This window comes from Crassostrea angulata, chromosome 7 (genome assembly GCF_025612915.1).
Source record: "Crassostrea angulata isolate pt1a10 chromosome 7, ASM2561291v2, whole genome shotgun sequence".
In the NCBI taxonomy this organism is placed as follows: Eukaryota; Metazoa; Mollusca; class Bivalvia; order Ostreida; family Ostreidae; genus Magallana; species Magallana angulata.
The window spans coordinates 58,704,437-58,728,972 of NC_069117.1; the positions used below are offsets into that span (position 1 = coordinate 58,704,437).

General features: G+C 32.8%; 1 protein-coding gene across 6 annotated transcripts; it reads left to right on the forward strand.

The window, feature by feature from the left end:
- Positions 1 to 5,442: 5,442 nt before the first annotated feature.
- Positions 5,443 to 23,176, forward strand: LOC128193167 (cell surface A33 antigen-like). Of its 6 annotated transcripts, none has more exons than XM_052866473.1 (11): positions 5,443 to 5,584; positions 5,916 to 6,317; positions 9,853 to 9,986; positions 11,156 to 11,381; positions 13,537 to 13,572; positions 13,753 to 13,869; positions 14,374 to 14,394; positions 15,424 to 15,448; positions 15,748 to 15,823; positions 16,145 to 16,159; positions 16,918 to 19,545. In XM_052866473.1, exons 1-11 carry the CDS (start codon positions 5,536 to 5,538, stop codon positions 17,098 to 17,100), a joined length of 1,284 nt encoding a protein of 427 aa, XP_052722433.1. In that variant the 5' UTR covers positions 5,443 to 5,535; the 3' UTR covers positions 17,101 to 19,545. The 6 variants fall into 6 exon arrangements, with proteins under 6 accessions (XP_052722433.1, XP_052722435.1, XP_052722436.1 ...); XM_052866472.1 differs by lacking the exons at positions 16,145 to 16,159; positions 16,918 to 19,545 and adding exons at positions 20,421 to 20,635; positions 20,999 to 23,176 and having other exon boundaries at positions 5,444 to 5,584; XM_052866475.1 differs by lacking the exon at positions 16,145 to 16,159.
- The last annotated feature ends 1,360 nt before the right edge of the window (positions 23,177 to 24,536 follow it).

Sequence of the window (24,536 nt, forward strand, 5' to 3'; positions counted from 1 at the left end):
TACTGTATGGTTCTGAATTGTGGGGTTTTGAAAATTTATGTATCATTGAAAAATTGCATCTTAAATTTTGTAAACTTATACTTAGTCTTAAGACGTCCACACCAAATTTTATGATCTACGGTGAACTTGCTAGATATCCATTGTGTGTGAAAGCAAAAATTAGAATGTTGAATTTTTGGATAAGATTGTTGAAAGGTAAAGAATCAAAATTGTCATATATATTGTATAGTTTTTTACATAGCCTAACACAAATCAACAATTATAATTTCAAATGGGTTGAATGTATACAGAATATTTTACATGAATGTGGTCTAAGCTATGTCTGGTTGACGCATAATGTAGAAAATGAAAAATGGATTTTAAATGTTGCTAAGCAAACTTTGATTGACCAATTTCAACAAAAATGGGTCTCTGATTGTAACGCATCTAGTAAAGGATTGATCTATAACTTGTTTACCAATAACACTTTTGTACCTAGAAATTACATAAACTCTGGTGCTTATATGAATAACATTACTACATTAGTTAGATTTAGAACAAGCAACCATAAACTGCCAATTGAGACAGGCAGATGGAACAATGTACCTAGAAATCAACGATTTTGTAATTTATGTAAAAATAACATTGGCGACGAATATCACTATATCATGATATGTCCAGAATTGAAAGAATATAGAAAAGCTTATTTACCATCAATGTATTTTAGACGACCAAATGCTTTCAAATTTTTTGAATTATTTTCATGTAAAAAATTAGCTGTTATTAATAACTTATGTAAATTCATCAATATCATTAATAAGAGAGTCAACTCTCCAGGTTGATGTGTACAGTATACACTCTTGCTTTTTGTTTAATATTGTATGTATTGTATATTTTCTCTATGTTGTTTTATACAATATGAGAATAAATAAAATGAAAAAATGCAAATACTGACTATAAATTACGAAAACATTAAATTGAATACTATGGAAAGATTCAAAATTAATTTCTTTACAACTTTGCTTCAATATTGCATTAGAAATTTTTATTCCTTTTCAAGTTATTGACAAGAAACTTTGGACTCCTCTAACTCCCTAATTATAGGGGCCAGCCCCTTTTTCGGTATACCGAATGAAAGGTCTGGGTAAGACCAAGAACTTTTAAAATACATGTTAAAACAAATCTAACACGGAAAATACGCGAATTTTTTTGAATTTTTTTCTTACCTTTGTTTCAACATCTATACCACCCCTTTTATTTGCATTTAAATAATAAATGAAATATATCTCGCACAAATTCAATGTATTAGCTTCCGAACCAGCCCATATTTGAGACTCTGCCAGTCATCGTTATAGCTAAACCCCCCTGGACAAAAGAAGTCGTTAAATTTTACTAAAAGGGGAATAACTCAAAACCGGATATGGATTTTCCTCAACTAAAATATGCAACGACAACATCACGCGGCATGTTATCAGTCCTGAAAATTTCAAAACAATCGGTGAACAAACGAGCGAGATATTTAGGATCAAAGTTGGCGTCTAGAAGAAAAAAAAATAAGAAGAAATTTGAATTTTTTTCAGAATAATAGTAAGGTTTTCCGCTGAGAGCGGAAAACCTTAAAAATACTCTGACATAAATATACATATCAAAAGACCTGTATAAAAAGTTGTGTAAAAGCCGAGTGAAATCCATATACGTGTATTGGACAGGTAACGGAATTGGTTAGGAAAGATAAAGCTACAATAGGATTCAGAATTACTTTCACTAGCATTATAGGAATTTTGGAATTTATTTTTGGAATCGGGACGTAATCAATCTGTAGTTAAGTTTGAGACACCTGTTTCCGAGGAGCCCAGTACCGGGAAATCCGCAGTGATACATGTAGTTTACCCAGAAATAGCTAGTACGCCTGGTAAAACATCTGATGTTTTAATGATGGAGTATAGATAAATAAGTAATTAATAATTATATATAATCAATGTATTATTAGAACCCAGGAAGGGTTGAAGAAAAATTGACATAAATAGTTTAATCAAAATACATGAACTTTACATAGAGATATAGGAAAATATTCGAATTTTAAACTAATACTAAATTTGAAATGTTTTCTTTACTAAATGACAGCATGTGCCTAAATTACATCATATCGCGATCGGATTCAATAATAAGAAAAACTTAACAAAATACGGCATGAGAAGTACAAGTATATTATAATTTTACCAGAAATAGGGAAGTTTATATAGATACTGTGATATTGAGATTTAAGATTTAGGCATATTTAATGACTTTTAGTGAATCAATTGTTAAAAAAATAGTATCTTATAAGTCTCTTGAATATTTGTTTGGTTTAAATCTTTGCAAGTAGCATATCTAATGTTCTAACATTTAAATATTCAATTTGTACATTTTGACGTTGATGTACGGAGAGGACTAAAATAAAATAGGCTGTGTCTGCTGCTTAATCCCATTCAATATATTATACTGAATGAAATATTGTTTAAATAAATAACTTAAGTGGTGCAGATGTATAAAGACGATGGACACTCAGTACGTCCATTGTCGCAGGTAAATAAAAAAATGACGTCATTTTTGAGAAAACACGCGACCAGAGGCGAGTTCAACAGAGCAAGCGCTCGCGAGCGCTCGCCAAAATTCGCTATACCCGCAACACAAATTTTGGCGAGCGATCGCGAGCGCTCGCTCTGTTGAACACGCCTCAGATTAGACTGATGGCACGATTCTGTAAATCTTGTCGTTCCTGATTTAATTTGAATCAGAAAGTATATTCTTTGCATTATAGGCACTTGCTCATGTGATAAAGTCACCTGATGTTATTCATGTAATAACAATTAACACACGTGTGCTATTATTGTATACCACAATTAAAATTTCAATTTCTTTATTTACCAATTAAGGGCCCTCAAGGGGAAACATGAAGACTGTACATACAACATCCAATGTACATAAAACATTCAATAAACACGTAAAAGAGGGAGAGAGTTGGATGATTGAAAGAGCTAGGACAGACGTGAACATTTAATTAGTATAAATTTGTATGTTTCTATACACTCAATACAGTATCTTCGGTATATTTATGTTAAACACCATACATAAATATGTCAAAATACAAATGTACATACAAATTTGAAATAGTTTATTATATGATTGAAAAGTTAAAAACCAATATTTGACTAGGAAATCCAAATTAAGGCAATGCCTTTTGTGAAAATTTACCAAGAGAGTTAAATATATCTAATTCTTCACAGTTTAAAATCCAAAATAATTTTTGTTTATCTTGCAAACTAGCATCTTCGCTAGCCAAGGGTTTTCGGTCCACTTTGCTCCCCATAAAATTATTGGGAGCAAAGTGGACCGAAAACCCTTGGCTAGCGAAGATGGCAAACTAGTAAAATTTTGCTTTAGATGAAATTAAATCAAATAAATCCTCTCTTTCTTTTGTAAATTTGCTGCATTGGATAAAAATAATTTCTTCATCTTCAATTCTATTAAGTGTACAATTTTTACATATTCTTTCTGTTCTTTGTGTGTTATTATATCTGCCCAATTCAATGAAAAGTCTATGCGCTGATATCTGCAGTCTACAGATTGGCTTTCTGTATTCAGGTCTTAATATAGTTAAATACTTTTCCAGTCTGAAGTTAGTTTTCAAAAATATATAAGTAACACGTTTGCCATCTTTAAGTGTTTCATTTGAGTACTGCCAATCCATCAAATATGTTTTAGTCTGAGATTGTTTTAAAGAAGTAACAAAGTCCTTTTAGAATATGTCATACAGGCACGTAGCATCAAGGGGGGGGGGGGGGCTGGCCCCAGTTTTTCTTGCAGCAACAATTTTTTTAAAATTTACATATAAAAAAATGAATTATCATGGAGTTGCCCCCCCCCCCCACTTTTTTGGGAGTATGTAAAAAATTGATATGAAAATAAGGAAATAAGGAGTGAAATTGAAGTTATATACTACGCCAGCCCCCCCCCCCCCCCCCCTCCCCGGATTAGGATTTCGAAGATTTTTGAAAACTTTAAATTCCCCCCCCCCCCTTTTTTTTTTTTTTTTTGCTTGTCAAGATTTTTTGGATGAGTATGCCCCCCCCCCCACTTTCAAAAACGATGCTACGTGCCTGCATAATTGTTTTGAATATTAAGAATGTTTAGCAGCTTTTCAATAGAGGAATACCCAGTCCCAGTTTTTCTCCCATGGGAGAAACTTTTTTCATCAGGGTCTGCTGTCAACAAAAGGTTACAATCCAGTCAGATTTATGACTCTGCAGTGATGCTCTGCCTAAAAAGCTACAGCAGTACTGAATGAAATAACAAGAATGTGTTAAAATTTATTCCCACTTGTGTCCAAGGTAAGGAACACTAAGTGGGTTGGGATACCTTGATCTTCTTAATTTTAAAACACCCTTGTCTGCGAAACCTTCAAGATATTGAAGATAAGGAATATAGTTCAGACTCAGAGAGTGATAAGGATGACTGAATATTATGTAAATATGGTTTATTTGCTGTGATAAATAATTGCTACTGTTAATTAATAGTATTAATTTGAGAAATTTTACATAAAAAGTTAGCAATTGGTGTGTTTAACAGTGAAAGTCAGTGATATACCAGCAGTGCTGTGCTGACGGCTCTGCAACTCAGCTGCTCTATATAAAGCTGAATCTAATGCTAGGTGACAGATTCTGATAACAAACCAATTAAATTGAGTTTAAAACAAGCAGTGTGTGTCATACAGTGGCTGCATTAAATTCCCCCGAACTTGGGGCTTTAAGTTGTATTTTGGGCGAAATAAAGTTCTTTACTACATTAAAATCAATATCATAAATGTAGGGGAAATCTTTTCCTAGTTCAGAAAGTGAAGCATGGATCATACTGTACGTATGCTGTTGTGGGGGGGGGGGGGGGGGGGGTGTTATATGTCCATATACCACTCAACATCCTGACAACCTTACCAGCTTAAAAAGTGCTTTGTTGATTTTATATTCATGAGTCTATGCTCATACATTATAAATTCTCTGTGTGTATTCCAACATGGTACCCTAAATATAAGAGATAGATTTCCATATAATTGTGATTAGCGCATTTCAATGTACATATTTCAACGATTATTCGATTCACAAACACCGTCATTTGGACATATTACAACATTTCTGTTAGTCACCCCCTCTTAATCATGCTAGTTTACAATGCCGTCAACATGCGCCATAAATCTGTTGGTAATATCACACCTGAGATCAGGTAACCGAATTACCTTGAACCGCGTCACGTATAATATCCTGCGCATCAAATATAGTACCGCGTATTTCCAGCTCTAACTTAATTTTAGGCGAATTATGAGCTTCAGTTTTCTTTAAAATTTAGTAACAGAAAACAGTTTTAGATACAAACATATGCAATTTGCTTGTTTTTAAGTTCAAACTTCTCCCTAGTCGCTGTTTACCTGTCCGGGGTTAAGGTCAAAACATTCCTACACACCGCTAACCGCCATGTTATTTTGAATATCCAGAAGTAGGAAGTATTTTCGTAAAATTGAAAATCATGAAGCTTGCGTTGGTGTGTGCAGTTCTACTATATTTCACTTCACTTGGTATGTATTTAGTATTTTTTGCTCATCTTAAAATACCTAAACACGTTTGTATGAATGATACTTTAGAGAAAGTGTATATAAATATATAAAAACTTTTATAGGGAGGAATGTCAGACTTCACCAGACGCTTTACGTATATTAATGCACAAACGTTATAACAATGGTGCGTCAAAATGTTTGGTTTAATCAATGATATTGTATCAAAACTCTTTCATTGGTAAATGTACCTGTATATTGACGTTTTATATAGTGTTGTCCACGACAGAGTTGAACATTAAATCTATTCTCTGGTTGTTATTGTATGTCAAAGATTTTTTCTTTCCATCTTCAGCATCTGCCCAGAACATTCAGATACAAGCCCAACCACAAACGATCAACTTTAGGGAAAATGATATGGTCATTGTGTGCTCCATCACTAACCCTTCACAACTCAATGCAGTGTACTCCATACAGTTACAGAGGAACTCTAGTACAACATTTGAAACTCTAGTGTCAGTAGCTAATGGACTGACACCACCTTTACAATGGAAGGACTCTGCATTACGGAACCGGGCCACTGCCACTGGGAGCGTAGACTCTCCAAGCACTGCACAGCTGAGATTAACAATAGACAAAAACAGCGTGCAGTGTCCTACTGACTTCAAGATGTACATGTGTAAAATATCTGCCTTTAGTAATGTTGCGTCAGAGACAGTCACACAGGAGACAAGTCCAGTCCCTATATCTTACATAAGTATACAAAATCTTTAAATTAAATATTATTTTACATCTACCAAATACTGTTAAGGTATTTTATTTAGAATTAAGATTTGAATACGACATTTCTGATTGTACCTATATATTTATCTATAAAATATGATATACCAACTTGATTTGGCAAAACCCACATTCCACCATAAATGCTAAGTAGAATACGCCACTATAAACATTACATTATATATGTTTAGAGTAATTTCTCCTCTATTTATTAAGAATACCAATTGTAGTTCATATGGTTCTATAAGAAATAACCAGTTTATCAATCTTAGCAAGAAATGTTAAGAAATGATAATGCAAGAAATGATAATATCAGATTTACTAAAAAGAAAAATGATGTATGGAGGGTAATTGTGTTCAAAAATCCAGACATGTTAACTAATTATAAATCTGAATATGCAATCATGTTGGTGCATGAGCCTGAGTATAAAAGTGTGTAATTCTGATCGTGTAACCTTAAATCTCGGGTATAAACACGTTAGATTTGACTCAGACGTCAGTTCCTTCGTATGATACACATTTTGTAGCTTTATTGTTTTCATTAGTTATTTAAACCTTCAACTTTGCACACTTTCAATCTGTAGTTTCTGCATTTGTATCTTCAGAATCGGCAATAGCACATTTGAATTAAACAAATTGACAAATGTAAAGTCTACAAGTTTGTCAAATTTTGACATGACCTTATAAGGCAACTGCCTTGCCACCGGGAAAAAGGCATGTCGTGATCGCCGGAATGGAAAAAACATAATATTCAGCTAAACTATTGCAATAAGCTTTTAATGAACAATTTAACACTTTTTCTATCGAAAAAATACCAGTATTATTTTTAGAAAAATTATGGAGGTATGAATGAAAATAGACCAAACAGGAAGAGGTTCATGAATATGTGACAAATGCGCTAATTTCAGTAATATAATTCTCGTGGTATATTACGATAAGGGTTATAAAGAAATGCCGAATATCTTATTTCTCTCATATAATTCGATATGTAATTTAAACTGAAATATAAGTTAATGCGTACTCTTCTCTAGAAATTAGACAGATCAAGAAATTCACTAAGGGGGTGAATATATTTTGAGTGGCATGGGGTTCGGGTATTCCATGAGGTTTCCAAATCCAGTTATTGAGATAGTGAAAATGGCGGGATGGCTGCCAAAAGGGTACCCTTATTGTACCGTTTACTCCTCGTACAGTTTTCAAGATAGGTAGTCGTTCTTTTGCAGATCAATTATACATATATCAGAGGTGTGCAAATTGCCAGAATTTTAAATTCTGATAAATTGTGGAAAAAAATACCAGCTGTTGAATGTATAGTCATTTTTGGCAAAAATATTGCATAAAGAGTACTCCGTTTCTCTGGATTGGTAGTATTTATCAATTCAAGATTAACAAATGGATTATGGATACTGTTCACACAAAAGAAAACTCAGTTTGTTGTCACATTGACAGCTTTTGTCTTTTAATTTTTCTGAATTGGTTAGAATTAAATGACTTGCAAAGATTTGGTAATTTTTCGTGGAAAAATGTATGTAACTATACATGTATTTATACCTATTTTTAAAAAACAAAATGATTTTGTTGTGCTTGAGCAAGATAAATATAAATAAAACAATCTAAATCTCTTATAAAAAAAAGTTTCATAACAATTAATTAAAATTGAAAGGTTTTGAAACACTCTTCGCGGATTTTAAAATCTCGCCATTATTTTTTGAGAGTTGAGAACAATAAGGAAAAAAGTTCCGCATTTGCGATTTTACATTCTCATGATTTGATACAAAACAGCGAGATCACGGAATTAAGTACTCGCATAATATAAGGAATTTACAGTATGTATATGTTTTTGTAATTATGTTTTTCTATGGAAATTGGATTTCTGAAATTAAGGAATGGAGTAGGTCAGATGAATTTGATCGTTTATAACTGGTAGAGTTTTTAAAATAAACTGTATTGACGATCATTTTACAAAATTAAGTAGCTGCTTTCTGGTAAACAGTACATGTTCACAAGATACTGTAAAGCTGTATTATAATAGCTCTCCAGAAGTTTTTTTATTAGCTAACTTCACTAAGTAAGTGACTCTGTATTGAACTGATATTCAGGGCATCATACTCATATCCCATAATACCAGTAATTGCTTGAAATAAAAAGAATGCCAATTTTTTACTGCATGATAGGCTTTTTTACCTATTTATTGCCGACAATGCCAAATGATATATTTTTAGAAATAATTTATACACATTTTAATTTCATGACAGTTAACCGTATCTTTGGAATTTTTAAATATTTTTTTAAAGGTGGGGGGGGGGGGGGGGGTGCTGTGTCTTATGTTTCATATTAATCAAAATCTCAACTTTGTGGTAGCGATAAGGATGCTTTTAGAAATAATTTCTTTATTCCGCCGAGCACTATATACTTTAAGAATTTGTTGCATGTACTAAAATAAATATTTACATGTGTATTCAAACAAAGTCATTATGTATTTTTCCAGTTCTAAGGAGATATCTGAAGCCGATCGAATACTTCACTCACATCTTTTAAACATTCTCTTGATATATACCAAACTCATAATTTATTTTTTTGAAAAATCATACTTCCTAAGAAAGGTTGTTATCCAGAGATAATATGAATTATAGGCCTATCTAACTTTTTTTTTCGTCCCCATTCCGGTGATTACTGAATGCCTTTACCTGCAGCTTGCCTTTTCTTTCGGTGTAAGTGACTTCACTGTTTCCATATATGGCCATATCAAAATTTGACAACTTGTAGACTTTGCATTTGTCGATTTGTAACATGTCAGCCGTGCTATTTCAGAAAACGGAGATACAAATGCAGAGACTACAGATAGAAAGTATGTATTATAGTGGCAGGTTACATGCAAATAACAAACAGCATTTTACAGCTGCATCTGTAGGAAAAATTAGATTAAAAGCCTGCTGGGTCAACTCTAAAGTGTTTATGCCTGAGTTTTATAGGTTATATGATCAAAATTACACTCATTCATACTCAGGCTCACACACCAACACGATTGCATATATACCAATTTACAAGTTTACAAGTCTGGATTTTTGAACACGATTACCCTCCATAGTAAATATAAACAATAAAATGCTTTCTTTGATAAATATTCATGCAAGATATGTAGGTAATGATCATTGCAGAAAAAAATTTACATTTCCAGCAGGTTGTTTGTTTTTCTGCAATGACGCTACCTTCATTTCCCACATGAATCCCCCAAAAAAGCATTTTATTGTTTAATAGAATTGTATGGTTAATATTTTAAAATTTAATGCACAGAAAATATGTTAACAAACACATGACTATCATAGAAAATTGGACAAGACGACCTGCAATGTAATATTACATTACCGACACTATGTGAACTTAAGATATATAGACATTACCTTTCTTTTGTTCACGAACTGTATTTGTATTATCAAATGTCCTTTTATTGCAATGTGTAATGTGTATCCTGCAAATACTTGATAATAATGAGTCGCTTTTTTGTGTTTTAGTCAAGCCAGCTGTGATTGAGATGCCACGGGTGAGGATCCTGAATTCATTCTCTGATACTCCAAATCGACAGTTTCCTGTTGGAACTGCAATTCAGTTAACCTGTCAAGGAGAGGTTGGAAGTGACGCAAGCAGTGTAAGCATTAGCTGAAATAATGTAGCTCTCTCTGATTTTTTTATATCTGATGTTTACTGGAGAGGGTTACAATTCCATTGGATCTCCGTAACGGTGCAAAATTATTTTTTTAATATGGTTGATTTTGGTCTAAAAAGATTGCTTATATTTAGACTTTCTTTAGATAAAATGATTTTTAATTTCGGTTGAACAAACTACCTGTATAGAAACCAAAACCAGATAAAACACACTGATACAACATGTTTACCTTCTTCATGTCTTCTGTAGCGGCCATGACAATTAATCCTCACGTAATGTTATGGAATTTAAGCTTGGAGTTTTATGGGCTTTATAACATGAATGTCAATCTATATAAATGAACTTGCCTCGTTCTGTCACTAAAACATCATTAAAGGAAAGAATGGAAGATTCATATTTACCATATGTTATTCAATATGTTTAAAATTGGGAAAATTCAATATTTACTAAAAGATCCACTTCTGAATTCTCATTTGCTGTCCCAAAATAAAACCGAACAAGATCAGTATATGGTGGCGGTAAAATTCAACTTGCGTAATGTTGACATACACAAAACAAATAACCGATATATGGATTTTACTTGATATTTTTGGACATATTTATGCCATACACAACTACAATGTTTAAGTTTAGGTAAGAAATGCAAATGTTATTGTCATATATATAAGATTTGAGCTGATATTGTTGCGAGAGTGAATCACTTCCGCATTTACACCATTACAGAGATCCTGTGGAGTTGAGCCTTCTAACCACCCCCCCCCCCTCCCCTCCCCTCCCCCCCCCCCCCCCCCCCCCCAAGTAAGCATTTATGATCTATGATGATCGATATGAAAAGAAAAGTAAGTCAAGGAAGGACTAATTGTTATACATGTTGCCAAATTATGGCCCCCCAAAAGTACCGGTATATGAACCCAAGAAGCAGTGTACTTTTTAATACATTCACTGTTGTTGATTGTTGTATAAGGAAAAAGTAAGTGAAAGAAATCTATGTTTCCAGATTTGTTATCTACACAAAACTTTTCAGTTAAAAGCTTCCTTTTATTTGAGCATTTTTAACTGTTAGAAAAAAATTCATGTTATATTACTAATCATGTTAACTGACATCAAAATTTTAGCCTTCTTGCAATCAGATTGAGATTTTGATGTTTCAGACAATTAGATGGTGTGCCCAAAGGGCCAATGAAATGATGTTCACAGGATTGCCCCAAACCCCGATCCACTCTGAGGCCTCTCAATCAGGGTGTATGTTCACACGGTCCAGTACCATCACTTACAACCTGACCAATGATGACACATTTACAAGGTTCTTGTGTGAGTCTGGAGATACTGGAATGTGTGGCACAGGGACCGCCATACAACATGTCAACATCACCATCGGTAAGTTGTTGTAATTAGTCTTTTAATTAAACTGTGTAATCTCATTTAAGTCTCTTAGAATTAATCTTGAGCTGTTTTATTTCATCAATTCAACCTGATTTCCTTGATTATTTTATTTAAGCATTGATTTGTCTTGATTTCACTAATAAATTATGATTTAGGGCACTGTTGCTCCAATATATTAATAATCTATGCTTTGGTATAATGCATGATGCAGGTTTGGATGCTCCAATTAAAACAAAATCATAGTGGCTTGAATTGCTAGACTTAAAACTAAACTCTTATAAATTATATAAAAATATTAAGTTTTTCCTGATGTCATTGTCATTGTCATTGATGTGAGTTTTTGAATGTTATAAAATCTTTTTTGCCCAGTCCCTCTCATGTAAGGTCAAAGTTGGACCCCCTTAATGACCTTTTGTCTAATTGATCAGTCCGTTCTCACTTATCTTTATTTCACACCCATTTTAGAACCATCAACTGGTAAGTCCTTTTTTTTGTTTTTCAATGAAACACTCTTCTTCTTTTCCCCTATATTTGACTCATTGCTTTTAATGTTGCTGAGTTTCCTAACACAGCCTAACTTAATTAACATTATCATTTTAGAATTAGATCATTAGTTGTGCATGGCTTCATCATATGTGTGTCTTTTTTTACTGTTTTAAACTTGTTTATTTAGTGTATATATGAATTGTTACTTAGAATCTTAATTATCACCTAAATTTTGATAACATGATTTTACATTAAACTATGTAAAAAATCATTACATGGAAAAATGAATGCTATATTTCCTTTATATATTAACCTGGTAAATGTATTTTAACAAATAATATGTACTTTCTAATAATGAATTCTGAGAATTAAGTCCACCAGATGGACATATTTTAATTATGCTTTAAGTACTCAAGTTTAAAATTGATAAGGTGGACACTTAAGTAATTAGTACATGTGCCTGGTACATGATAATAAAATATTACATAATTTATGTTAACTTTTATTGTAAAGTTTAATACCTGATGAATATTGATGATTGGTAAGATATACATGTAGGATTCATTAGGCCAGAGACATAAATGTCTGTGATTAGGCTGATTGTCATTTTACCTACAGCTGATCAAAGTGCACGCTCTGGCCTCCAAATCTCCGTACATAAGAGTCACTATATACATTGTTTCAATCGGATCATATCTCAAAAAGTTTTGAGTTTGATTCTCCATGCAGTCAAAATTTGCTGGGAAACTGTCTCAGAAAAGATATTGTATATTCGTTAAAAACATGAAGAAAGAGAATGTTAACACATAGAACCTTAATTGGCCAATGTTTGTTGTGAGGACAGTATATAAGAAGTCTTTGTCAAAATGACAATATTGCTTGATTTAATGGGAGAGCAGAGGCTGTTGGTGGATATATATTTCATTGAATGTGAACTGCATGTTAGCGTGCAGGTTATGCATGTGTTTGTAAATAGGTGTGGGATGAAGATGTCACCATTACTAATAAATCTAACTATATAGTATATACATGTGTGTAACTGCTACTGTTGGATTTCATTGTTAAATCAAAATAGTTATAGAGGAATGCACTTTGTCAGAACCCCAAATGAGACTGTCACACTTGTCTTTAACAACTGAACTGCATGGTCAGCTTCTTACCTTAAAAATCTTTTTGATCATTGGTTAGAAGACAAGAAAGTCAATTAGAAAGAATTGTTGTAGACCATCAGCTCAATGGGAAGATGATTTTGCTTTAGTTTAACTCCTACATCTTTAGATCCCACTGAAAATGGAAATTTTTAACAATGACTATATTTCCAAGAAAAAAGTATTTTTATTGTGACCACAAGCAAATTTCTGATAAATTATATTGATACGATTACTCAGCCTTGTCTAATATAGAGTTTGGATGGTTACAAGGAAGTAAGTTTAGATATTAATGACACTTAATAATCTTTGTAATATTCCTGGTAATATTGAATCAATTTAAGTTTTACCTTAAGAGTACCTGGTACATGTAACATTGTGGTAGTTAATACAATAAATGGTATCATTATTTATTGTAAGTGTTCATATATTAATGTGACTGTTTTTTATATTTAACTGTACCATAATAGTGGCATGAGGTATTCAAAACTCTCCTTATCTCTTCCCTCCTACAGAAGGATCTGGAAACACCAACCCTCGTACAGCAGATGGTAAGTATTATGGAAAGGGTTGTTAATAGAAATGAAATTATTGGGAAGTATGTTTTGAATTTTAAAGCGATCTCATAAAAATGACATGCCTAAACTGTTTCTTTCTTTGCACAATATCAAGTCATTGATGTTGATTTGCGTTATTATCAAATAACATATCCGTTGTTTCCATGGTTACAGATACCTCAGACGCTGGTATCATTGCCGGAGGTGTAATCGGAGGACTGGCGGCTCTCATACTGATTATCCTCCTTGTCTACTTCCTCGTCTTGCGGAGAAAATCTGATGGAGAATCTTGTAAGTACAATGTTTTAAATAAAACTACCCTTTGACCTTGAGCTAGCTACATTTTTGTATACACTTTGGCCATGAACTGTTTAGCTTTGTCCTTTGACCTTGACATGATTTTACTGTCAGCTTGATGTGATGGTCAGCTCAGAAAACTGGAGGCATTATTTAGGGCTTAGAAGGTTTTATTTTCCAACCTTCTTGTAAAACATTTTAATTGAAGTACTACTGTGTACAGGAAAATATTTGCTCCCATTTTATTTTCACCCCTTTCGCCCTTGTTATCAGCGGATAAAATTATGACTTGGCAAATTCCAAAGTCTCATATTATCTTTTTTTAAACACAACTGTGTCTCAAAGAATTCAAGACAGGGCAAAACTGCTTGTGAGTGTAGAAGGGTGAAAATTACCCTGAATACAGTGTTCTTTTTCATATTGACACAATGATTAGACTGAAATGCTGAGTTTAATGAGCTTTGGTAATGTGATTTATTTCTTCATTATCTTCCTTAGCCACTCCTCCACCCATAGATGGTAACTATGACTTTATTCTATAGATCGACATACCACATAACATATCACTCAATACATATACCTGAGTGAAAGCTTGTAATTCTGTATTCAGATACAACTTATGACCATACAGATAAACACACCAACATTCCCCTCACTATGTATCACCGGTACATGTATATTGTAGATGGTTTGTTGGTGTGTTTATTGAAAAACTGGTTTGCAATTCAAGATCAGAGTAAAAAAAAAAAAAGACTACAAACCAACACACTATGTACATGTACCAGCATACCACTTGGCATATACCCTTGTTTGCAATGAAGATCAGTTTTCTAAAGCTCTAGATTTACCCTGGGTATGCAAATCTGTCAACTAGATATTGATTCTCTCACAGTCAACATGATCTCCTGTTCAATATTTAATGACCCTACTCTTTCTCTGATTGCCAGAATGATCGAAAAATATGCATGCTTTAAATGTTGATACCTAAAATACCAATCTTTAAACAGAAAATATATGTGTTTTCATATTTTTCTTTTCCGATATTTGTGAAGAAATTATAGATGTTTTATTAATAGAAATAATATGAATTTACCTTGTCCATGGAAATTTTATGTATTGCAGAAATCATATCATTGTACATGAATAATGTTTTATGGAAATTATATGAAGATGCTCATCATATAAAGGAAATAATCTTAAAGGTTTCTTGTATATAGGAAATAATCTTAAGTAACGTTTCTTGTATAAAGGAATTATTTATATAAATCTAACAAGAAGAAGTAACCAATGTCAGTTTTCATATTTTAACCAGTGTTGCCATTATAACTTGTATCTCTGTGTATCATTGTGCTTTCCTATGTTACTCACCAAACAGAAAATGAGCAGAGAATTGTTTGAGAGGAATGTTGAAAATACACATTCTGTTAATTGTACACAGACGCTAAAGACGTAATTTTTCACATTACCAAGTATTTGGGGGGTTTTATGCTTAGAAAGTAAAAACCATGATTAGTGTGTTTAAAAAAACTGTCTTTGTTTGTTTTACAGACAGAACGAAGGAAGATGTGCCAGGGTGAGTTAATTATCCTCATTATGATAAACTTTCCAGGATCATTATAATTCATCAAAGCTCAGTCTTATTTTCATCTTTCTTGCTTTAAAAGTTGCTGTCAGAAATTTCTTTTCCCTCGAGGATGAAAAATTGCCCTTTTCTTTTTTCTCAAGCAACAAACATAACTAAAATTAAGGATATCTTTCAAATAGATTAAGTCCAAAACAAAAATTTCCTCATAATTCTACAGTAAGATGTGTATATAGGTAAACAGCAGAGGGGCTCTGAATGGGTTGATTAAATTCATGTTACTGTTGTAGGTACAATGGACCAGCTAACCCGGAGGGACCAGTTTACAGTGTTCCCGTCAAAGACAACCCACCACATGAAAGACAGGTAAACTGACCTTTGATCTCATCAAAAGTAATCAATAGAAACAATCCATTTTCTTAATTATTTTATCAAAGATGATTCAAAGCATGTTGTTTCCTAATTATGGCAAGTCATTTTTTTTTTAATTTTTAAAGACATATATATTACAGTTTGTAAATAGATTTTGTTACAGTAGTATTTTTTAATGCTTATAATCAGAAAAGAGTTTTGGTGATTATTAATTAATTATTCAGCATTATTTAATCTGATGTACATTGTACCAGATAAGTGTGAAAGAAATGAATTTGAAAGTAAATTTAATGAGTGTGATGTTTTAAACCCCAGGAATTGCTTGAGGAGGTAGGCTATGTACTGTAAACAGATTGTTAATGCTGGTGATATGCTCACATAACACGCCATGAGTCACCTTAATTAGTAGTAATTAAACAACGTGCCGGAAACTGCGTTTTCAGTATTGTTCATTTTCTTTTGTTTATTTTTTTTTTGGTTTTTGGATTTTGCTGTGCCTGATGTATCAGGGTTAAACATTCAATTTAAAAAAAAATAATTTGTATTAAACAGAGGCGTACAAAATGTATTGTATACAATATATATACAATTACCTTTATTCAATCAATGTACATATAGTACGGTATATATTCATAGTATGTCAATATCTGAGTACATGTACTACAAGCTGTCCATTTATCATTCCTCTGTGTGTGTGTACAGGAACCTTATAGTGTGTGTATCAAAAGAAAAATAAAATGCATGCTGGACATATATTAGTAAGTCCAGACACGCAGATGTTATTGTGTATTTGTCATATTATATATCTTCAAATCAATAAATACATGTATAAGTCTGCATGAGTCACAGCATGACCAAATGGAATGAATGAATCTAAATTCGCATGGCAGATGACTTTATCCAGAAAATTAATAATCATGATGGCTTGTTTTAATAATAGCGCTTAATTTATTTGTAACAAGCAAATTTTTATCTATTTTAAAATTTTGAAAGTGAAGCCATTTTTGTGTGTGATTTTTGAAATGGTGATAGGGACGAGGCAGTCTGCCATGCTTTAGTGATTCATGTCTCCATTTTGGTCTCCACAGAGAGAAGAGGACGACCACAGAGTGAATGGAACCACCCAGGAGCCACGAAGAGAGCTGCATTACGCTGACCTTGACATAGCGACCCAGCCCCCGGGGACCAAGGTCAAACCCAAGCCCCGCCCTCGACATGAACCAAGCAGCACAGAGTACGCAAGTGTAACGTTCGGCGGCAGTGCTGTGTAAAAGTCCCGTTTAGTTCAACTCGCGCGACCAAAGTCTTTGAAAATATTTATTGTTACAAACTTTTTCTGTAAGTTTACTTTGCATAAGGGAAAAATCTGAACGATTGGCTCAGGATTCTATGCAGAATATTAATGTTGAAATGCAGTAGCCAGCATATATCTGTCCACTACAATATAGACTGATCGTCATAACATTAGATTTATTTGCATGTTGTCTTGTTAATGCATGGTGCAGCATTTGTACTCCGTAGACCTATACTGCCTTTTCATACTTTTCTGTATCTTATATAAGATATACATGTTGGGTCTTGGACCAAAACAAAAATTGGTGACAAGATTTATATTTTTATTTTCTGTGATGTAGAAGTTTTTTATCTTTTTCATTTGAAAAGATAATCCCTGGTTGTGTTAGAAATTCCAAAATCAGGATCTATTTTTCTATGCCAACATTATTGTCAAAGTTTTTCATGTCATGAATTTAAATATACAATGCATGTATCAAGGTATAATTTACAGTAATCAATATTTCTAAAAAAAAAAATTGGCACAAATATTTTTACCTATTCTACATGTAGTACTATGCAGACCCTTATTGTTAAATTAATCAGGATTATTAAGTTGTTACAACTTCCAGACCATAGTGACTTTATTTATATTTTATATGTTACAACAAGCATCAGAGGTATACCGTACATATTTTTGTTTTTTACTTTGTCAGCTGTATGTACATGAATATTATTATAAGCAGGTGTGATCTTGTGATACTTGCCATGTGGTTAACAGTTTTATGAACTTAAAAATAACAAATAATTAAATTAGTTAACACTGCAATCCCACCTTTTGTGAGTTCATAAAAATTAAATTTTTTAAATTTTTAAAAAAGAATTGAACAAAATATTTATCTTTGTTTATACATATCACACTTTTGATAACATTTTTTAAACTATTTTTTGCTGTTAAATATACTGAAAATCAAAAATTTAAATAGATGTTCTGATATTTTTTAGAGAAGATCCAGAGCTACATTTTAAATAAACTGAACAAGAATATTATTTTAAAAGATTCAGTGCTTGTTCATATACCAGTAAACGTTTACACATACCTGTAGTTTCTTTTCTTGGAGATGAATATTTATTGATAATATACAGGAGAAAGAACAAAATATGGTTTATACACATCACCCTCTATAGATTAAATCCTATACACCCTGCAGAACAATTATAGCTCGCCATGAAACCTATGATTAAATTCCACCCTGCAGAACAGCTAAGGCTCGCCATGAAAACTTCAACTAAGCTCAAACACTTGTTATGATTCTCACGTGGCCTGACATTTCTGTAAAGTTTATTAAAAATTTTATTTTCTACACAGCAAAGTAAATTGTATTTTTGATACAAATTATATATTTTACTTATATTGGAGGTGAAATACGCCTAGCAAAGGTTTTGTAGATAAATATATTTTTGTGTCCAGTTTAGAGTTTCTGTCCCGAGTTTGGCATTCCTTTATGCTCTTGTTTATCAATTATTCCTATGAAATGATTTTGTCCATTTGTTATTCAGTATGAATTTAGAATTTCTTTTTTTACAACCCACAAGGTTTTTAGTTATCTTATTACATGAAGTTTTAACATACTTTTCGATTTTATTGTATGAATGACCTTCACCAACTTTGATATCCCATGTCCATATAAGTACAACCAGGGTTGTCTCTAAAAATTGAAGTAGAAGGAAGAAATAAAAAAGAAGAAGGGGGTCTTGGGGTCTAGCTTATAGCTAGATTGTGTTTGGAATGCAAAAGTAGCGGGGTAAATAAATCACTTTAGGCGGGGGAATTCCCCGCCCCCCGGGTCTTAGAGACAACCCTGACAACGATTAACATACTGTAGAAGCACATATTTTCGTAAGATCAAAATTTCGTTGTTTTCAAATGAAATAAGATTTTGTTGGCATTTAATTTTGTCATATCATAATCTCTTTGTAACCATGAATAATTGGGTGATAAATTCGTCATGGATTTAATTTTGTTGATTTATACTGCCAACGAAAATAAATCATAATTCATAAACGAATATTTCTGCTTCAACAGTACTTGTTTGACCCTTGAATATGTAGAATATATATAGTTATTTATCATCGCATTCATGATCTACTTTGTATTTCATCTTCTGTCAAATTCATGTCCAACGAAATGACAAAATGCATTCAGTGTGTAAGTCTTGTGTACTAGAGAGCATTAGATCAAAACGAGTTTGATTTTGATTCTAGTATTGGTGCTATGATCTCGGAACGTTTGTCTTATTGTTCTCACTGATCAAGCAGTGTGCATGATTTGTGTGTTTCCCACATATTGTATATTTATGTAAAATGTTGACTTCATGGTTCTGTTATTATTGGAAAAGAGAATGTATTTTTCCACCAGAGAAAATATTAAATTAAAAAACAAATCCTGGTTGTTTTTTAATTACCCGGTACCTGTACCTGTATTTTAGAGTATGGACAGCGATTACCTGTACCTGTATGTTAGAGTATGGACAGCGATTACCTGTACCTGTATTTTAGAGTATGGACAGTGATTACCTGTACCTGTATTTTAGAGTATGAATGGTGTCATCTTTGTATGTGAAGCAGCATGCTTTAACCCTTAGACCTCATGGTGCATATAATATATCACTAGTTTAACTAGTAGTTCTGTGAGCATAAGAATGAAATTAAACTTTGTTGATCCAACGTAGTTTATGACTGAACATAAATGTAAATTGATACAGTATATAGGGTTATTTTCGCCCCGTGTTATTTTCGTCCTTCTACATTTGCAAATGGTTTCGCCCAATCTTAAATTTGCCCAGACACGATTGTGTACTAAAGAGATACTGTGGTATTTGCCAAGTTTTAAATTAGCCTGCTGGCAACAAGGGCGAAAGGGGCGAAAATAAAATGGGGGCGAATATTTCCCTGTATACGGTAACAAGAAAAATTGTTCCGCAAGATGATCAGAGGAAATGAGAGCGGTGTTTTAAGGCTTAATTTTACGCAGTCCTCTCTCATTCAGAAAACTTTCATTTGTGAGAGTTTAATTTCAGCATATTAAAAGAACCACTAATGAACAAGAGATAAGCTATTTGTGGATTTTTAAATGGTCATTTTGGAAAAAGATGACACCCAGAGTATAACAAGGGGTGTATTCAAAATGAGCAAATTAGGATTACTCTTGAAGCTCTCCAATCAACCAAACAAATACACCCCTGTGCAACTGGAAGGGGGGTAATCCATATAACTTATATACATTAAAAGAGTTATCATTCTACTTTCTCTTTCACAGCATCGTAGAAAGCATCCCCGGGACGAAGACGAGCGTCGTAAGTACAGAGGACACGAAAATAACGGACTGGACGAGGAGCACACGGCGAAGTCGGAGAAGGAGGAGATAGACTACCAAAACCACGGCTACTCCAACCGGATGATGAACGACTACGGGGATGATGGAGATGTCGCTCCCAGGGAACAGCCGGCGTTCGGATCGGCAGTGTAATCCAGGTAAACCAGAGTTAGTCCAGTAATATCTGTAACTGTTTCTGATCGAGGATTTTGTTTCTTACATGTGTACCATTAGTAGCTGTAGAGGGGTAAATTTGTTTCTTCTTTTCCGATAAATATGGGCATTTAATTTTTGTAAGTAGATGTACTCTCATATGGTTTTTGTCCTTTATTCCGTCACAGTGTAAACACAGTATTTTGTACACATACCATTTCATGAATTCATTGTGTAACTTAATACTTTTGACCATGAAGTATCATATATAAGGATAGTGCATTCACTGACTTATTATATACAAACTATTTTTATAATTTGATATTTTGATTTATACTAGTAAGGTGATTGATTTGATTGCTTTGTAGGGCCAACCAATGAGGGTTGGACAAGTTGACAGAATCAGGGGAGGATATGATTGGCCGGATCAATATATTCTGATAACCAAGACTTCAGCTAATATCTATGCAGACACAAATAGGCTACAGTGTCCTCCTCCTGTTAATTCTATCCCTGTGCAGCCAATGTTACCTTTATAATGTCAGACGTACACAAACTGCTACTCGGTGACTAATTCCGGATTGATCTATAACCAGGGGTTCTCCTTATATGATTGGACGACTTTGTTTCTACTGATTTAATAGCGGAACTATAATTATAATTAGTACCCTGATTTTTTTGTTATACAGTGTATGTTACAAAGCTTTATGTTGGAGAGAAGAAATGGAGACAATGTAATTGTCAGCTAGATTGTTTAGAGAATCAGTGTGATACCGGTAGAAAGATGATTCTATGTCTTCTGTTAGTACCCACAGATGGGGAAAAGGGGTTCATATTTCAGGGGAAGGGGGTGGTTATATTTGAGAGTCAAATTGAAATTTGAAAATAGTGGTCTATGATTGTGCAATAATTATACGTGATTAGACTGTGTATAGCATACAAGACATTTTCTGTCTTCCCCTTTTGTTAAAGTCAAGGACCAACAGATATGGGCATTTATGTTTCAATGAATTATGCTGTTCACTAAATGTAGTGGTAGTATTGTATAGACATCAACGGGAGAAGAGAATTTGTAGTTGGCTTCAGATTTTTCGGGTTTCTAAGTCTTGCCTCCACCATAATTTGACTCAAAGTCAAACGAATCTCTGTCATACTTTATACAAACACAGAATTCTTCCATCTGATAGCAAAAGTAACAAGCATGTTTACAACAATCGAACCAATGTATTCCTGGTAAAGACTTCTTTACAAGCTAGGAAAAAGAAAGCATCTTACTCTTTCATTTCTATTTTTGTAAATTTTGTCAGGAATGACTGATACCATTGTATGATGATTGTCAATATTATATTCATTAGTTAGGATGGTAGTGCATTGTCTAATGTTGTGTGTAGAAGAGATACCTGGCCGTTACCTGTATCTCCTCACCAGTGAACAAGTGCTATTATCTAATGTTTTCTATACCTACCTCCACCTGTGATTGTGAACTCTGACTTATCTCTCTTTATAAGGTTTCGGGGCAATTTGTAACAAATGTAAAATGATGTTGTATTCATCTCATGGTCAGCTTTAGATAGTTTCTCTAACTTGTGTCTTCAGTATGTAAGATGGTGTATGAACAAGGAACGCGTGATGTTGACAAAATAAGATTTTTCGAAACTATTAATTTTTTTATTGTTAGCGTTATTTTCCCCTATAATTCCATTGAGACATTCCATTTGATAATTATAGTTAATCCATCCAAGGTCATCACATATCTAGCACACAACAGTGTGCTCCTAAAAATGTTTTTTTCTTGTGTAATGTGAACACATGATGATTTTTTTTGATATTTTTTTGTAAATCCATATATGTATATTTTTTTGTAATTATTTCTTGTTTTTTACAAATCATCAGATGATTTTTTATATATATACAAATGTTGTTTGATTGTGTCTGAACATGGGTGATTTTATTTTCTAGTTTTAGTCAAGAACGACATATCATATGTGCCATGCTCACTAAACCTTTGACAGTTACTTCCCTTGAATTTTAGCAGTCGTTGGTCGTAACATTAGGCTGTTCAATATCATTAGTCTTAATTTATAAATGTTAATTATTGTATATACATAAATTTTATAAAGTGAAAATGATTTCACTGCTAATCACGTTAAAAAATTTTAACTGAATTTTTATGACCGTATAGGTAATTTTTTTTTTATCAAACTCATCAGTTTAAATAGAATTGAATTTTACTAAAATAACAAACATTTCGTTGAAGATTTTTTTTACTTATTATTTAACATTAATTACTAGTAAATAAAATGGTCTTATTCATTATTAAGTTAAATTTATTTTAGCATTTTTGACTTATTTTGTTATAATTGACAGTGATGATATATTTTACATGGCAGTTCTCCCAATCAAAGTCAATTATTCTCGATTTATTGCACGTAGATTTTGTATCTATTGGTTTGAATGGTATTATCCTATTTACATATGTAAAGCACTTGAAATCAAGTATACATAGTAATTCCTGTATCTACTAATAAAGCTTACAAAACAAATGACATCTTGTTGTCATGGTGATGTTTAATTCTTAAAGTAGCAACGCTTTGATGAAGAAGATAGGCGAATTAGGCGGATAAAAAGCCTTAAAAAGGACGGTAGGAAGCGAAGCATTTAAGAATCATCATATCTTTAAATAAAAAAAAACCAAAAATCCGTTCTCGACGAAAGTATCTTTTGACTTTTTCCGTATTTTATTTATATAATTATATTTTTAACCGAATATACGAGCTTGTAGTTTTAAATTTTGCATGAGAAGATATGTTGATAAGGCGTGTAAATACCAATACACGGGCGGATAAAATACTGAAAAATTGAAATATGAATAAAACTGATATATTTATTTTTAAAAATATTCAAAACAAAATATATTAAACATTTCATTGATTTTTAACCTTGAATATGTTCAATACTTGAAATATGTTGACTCAAATAGGTGTATACGTATCGAAACCTCCAGATAGTGTCAATGCCTTTTCTTTTATAGAGCAGGTTTGTGTTCCATATTTTTCTCATAGTCTAAATAAGGTCTGATGGAAAACAAACCGATTCCAATCAACAAAAACGTGGAGAGATGACCCACTATACATTAAAAATATCAAAAATAATACAAGTTCGTAAATTGTGGCCCAAGTCATACATACTGATAGTATTTAAACAGCCTACCCTGTTGTGTCTGAAATGACTCGGTGGTTATTTGAACTATCTTATCCCCCTCCCATCTTCTTTTTATAATCTACTGTATAGCTCTTTAAAGTGTATATTTAAATTTTAAAAATTTTAAAATACGAAACTGTATTTTATAATTAACCAAAAGGATTTGCACCGTCTTATTCGCCCGGGTTTTTTGGAGCAGTGATCAGCATATAGTGAAGGGCAATGGTAAATCTAGTACCGATTGGTTTATCTGTGAGAATCGTTAAAAATAAAATACCACCTCCCGGACACTTATAAAGGTCTATGCCAATATGTAGGTATCTCAAGTTTCAGAACTGTATACTAGTACATTAATATTCTATCCCCCATTTATAACAGTTGAGACAAAGTCGCACACTTTAGGAGGCGGAGGTGCAAAGAAAAGTTGGACAACAAATTCCGATCAGGTTTTGTCACTTTTTTGCTAAGAAAAAAATTTCAATGAATTTAAACTCTCGAAAGTCTTATATTTTTGGAGGTTTTTTTTAAATTTAAAACATGTTTCTATTCATATAAATAATCAAAAGAGATAATGAAATCTTACGACAAAAAAGAGAGTCTTACAGCTTCTAGATATATCTGTTTTAGGTAGAAATATTTAGGGGAAAATCTATAAACGAAAAATAAGACGAAATGCTTGAAGCTTTCTACTGGATGGTTTGCAAA